The sequence below is a fragment of the Oryctolagus cuniculus genome, chromosome 19 (assembly GCF_964237555.1).
Source record: "Oryctolagus cuniculus chromosome 19, mOryCun1.1, whole genome shotgun sequence".
Classification (NCBI taxonomy): domain Eukaryota; kingdom Metazoa; phylum Chordata; class Mammalia; order Lagomorpha; family Leporidae; genus Oryctolagus; species Oryctolagus cuniculus.
In genome coordinates this window covers 6,809,313-6,811,355 of record NC_091450.1, presented here as the reverse complement: position 1 = coordinate 6,811,355, position 2,043 = coordinate 6,809,313, and the positions used below count along the sequence as shown (strand labels likewise).

At 59.0% G+C, this 2,043-nt stretch overlaps 1 protein-coding gene across 1 annotated transcript; it reads right to left on the bottom strand.

Annotated features, from left to right (window-relative positions):
• Positions 1-1,498, bottom strand: LOC138847080 (zymogen granule membrane protein 16-like). Its single transcript, XM_070064764.1, has 3 exons — positions 1,444-1,498; positions 1,170-1,302; positions 1-395 (listed from the first exon to the last, which is right to left on the bottom strand). Exons 1-3 carry the CDS (start codon positions 1,496-1,498, stop codon positions 38-40), a joined length of 546 nt encoding a protein of 181 aa, XP_069920865.1. The 3' UTR covers positions 1-37.
• Positions 1,499-2,043: the final 545 nt, after the last annotated feature.

Sequence of the window (2,043 nt, the reverse complement as noted above, 5' to 3'; positions counted from 1 at the left end):
TTGAGCCATTTGTATGGGAATGGTGATCAGGGAGTTCTCACACCCCACCACGGGGCCCTGCCACGGAGGAGGCGGGCTCAGCAGTCGCTGGGGCAGTTTCTGGGATGGTGTCCCAGTGCAGGCCAATGGCGTTGACGAATAAGCCAGCTCGGCCACTGATGAATCGGAGCACGGCGTCCAGGTGCAAAGGGACAGCATGGAAGATTACGCCTCTGCCATTCCCAAAGGACAGGATGCGACCGTAGTTGGTGAAAAAGTTCAGGGACTTCAGATAGTTTCTGTATGTCCCAGACACCTCGATCACCGACTCCCCTGGATGCAGAAAGATCTCCTCCAGGTCTCCCAGGTTGCTGCCCACGTAGTCGCTCCACACCTGGCCATAGCGCACCTGGAGACTGGGACGGGTGGGAGGGCAGGAACGGGGACACTGATTAGGTCATCAGAGTTCAGGACCTTTTGGCCTGCACGTGGAGTCCTCCAAACTGGACACTAGCATGAGCAGTCCCTGCTAGTTGCCCCAAAAGTGTAGGCCGGGTGAGCCCTGGAGGACCACACAAAGAACTTCAGCTCCTGGCCTGGCTGACAGCAAGTGCAGAGAAGGAAGGCAGCTTGCCCAGAGTCGCCCACACACAGCACATGGCAGGCCTTGAATTTGGAGTCCAGCCTCCTACGATGCCCCTCCCCCATTCCCGCACTTGTGGAAGCAAAGGGATTTTCTAACAGCTGAGTGGCTCCCTTGTGGGAGAGGGAAGAGGCTTGTCCCTGCTGTCCCAGGAGGCAGATCCAGGATCAGGGGACACACTTTGGCTCTGCACATGATAGAATTTTCCAACTGGCAATGGAGTGGGGACTGCTCAAGAGAGGCGTTGAGCAAAGTTGCAGGGCACCCAGCAGGGATATTGGAAAGAAACTTTGAACTGCAGAAAGCGGGTGGGCTGGGCTGGTCGACTTCCAGGCCCCTGAGAGTTAGTGGTTATTAATGATTTGCCACCATCAGGCATATTCGGGGAGGGAGGAGTCCAAAGGGTATGGTTCTGGAAGCCGAGTCCTCTCACAGCTATCCCCATATCCCGCCTCACTAGGGACCTGTTGGTTGAGCCACAGGTGGCCCAGAGTGAAAGAGCACTTCCTGAGTTCTAAGACCTTGGAGGAACACGGAAGAGCCTTACCCCACAATATAGCGGCTGTCAACCCGGACACGGATGGCTGTGATGGGCCCTTCCAGCTGGAGGCCGGAGTGGGAGAATGGCTCTCCTCCTGGACTTCCGTACTCGCCACTGTAGGAGGAGGACCTGGCCTGGACTGCAGTGGAAAGAAAGGGGGGCTTGGAGGCAAGGACCTCCCAGTTCCCACCGCTCAGGGTCAGCCCTGCAAGCCTTGGCCACCAGCCGAGCAGGGGCCCCTTCCCGCCACCCGCCCCCAGAGTCCCAGCGGCTCACTTACTGGCACTGGCAGAGGCCGAGGCACAGAGAAGGCCCAGGAGCATGAAGGTCCACATCGTGAGGCTGCAGGGGGAAGAAGAGAGCAGAGGGGGAGGTTTCCCCCTTTCCCTCTGGCCTCCGGGTGGCCTGACCCTTCAGCTCCCACCTAGCCAGACCCAGGCTCAAGGTGCACAGCACTGTCCACAGGCTGCAATGCATCCTCCAGACCTGATGTTCCAGGGTCCAACTGTCACTGGCCCGCCCTTGGTCTGGCTGTAGCCACGCCCTCCTTTTCCCCTCCAAGCAGAAGGTCAGCGCTCACTCTTGGTGTGCGCTGTGTCCTGACACAGCCAGGACGGGGACTTTCTGAATTAGGACTGGAGGATAGGCCTCAGCCTGGAGACGGCTGAATTTCTTGAACCCAGCATCAGAGCCAACACCGACAAGCTGGCCGCTGGAGTGCAGTAGGTGAGTCCTCCGCCCCTGGAGCCGCCATCCCATATGGGCACCAGTTCAAGTCCCGTCTGCTCCACTTCCGATCCAGCTCTCTGCTAGTGCCCTGGGAAGTCGGTGGAAGATGGCCCAAGCACTTGGGACTCTACACCCCCTTGGGAGACCTGGA

What these genes read in the sequence shown, in the direction of transcription:
- LOC138847080 (XM_070064764.1), bottom strand. Translation starts at nt 1,498, where the DNA reads ATGTGGACCTTCATGCTCCTGGGCCTTCTCTGTGCCTCGGCCTCTGCC. An exon ending in CTCGGCCTCTGCCAGTGCCA is followed by an intron (nt 1,303 to 1,443) that starts GTAAGTGAGCCG and finishes TTTCCACTGCAG; the next exon opens with TCCAGGCCAGGTCCTCCTCC. An exon ending in GACAGCCGCTATATTGTGGG is followed by an intron (nt 396 to 1,169) that starts GTAAGGCTCTTC and finishes CACCCGTCCCAG; the next exon opens with TCTCCAGGTGCGCTATGGCC.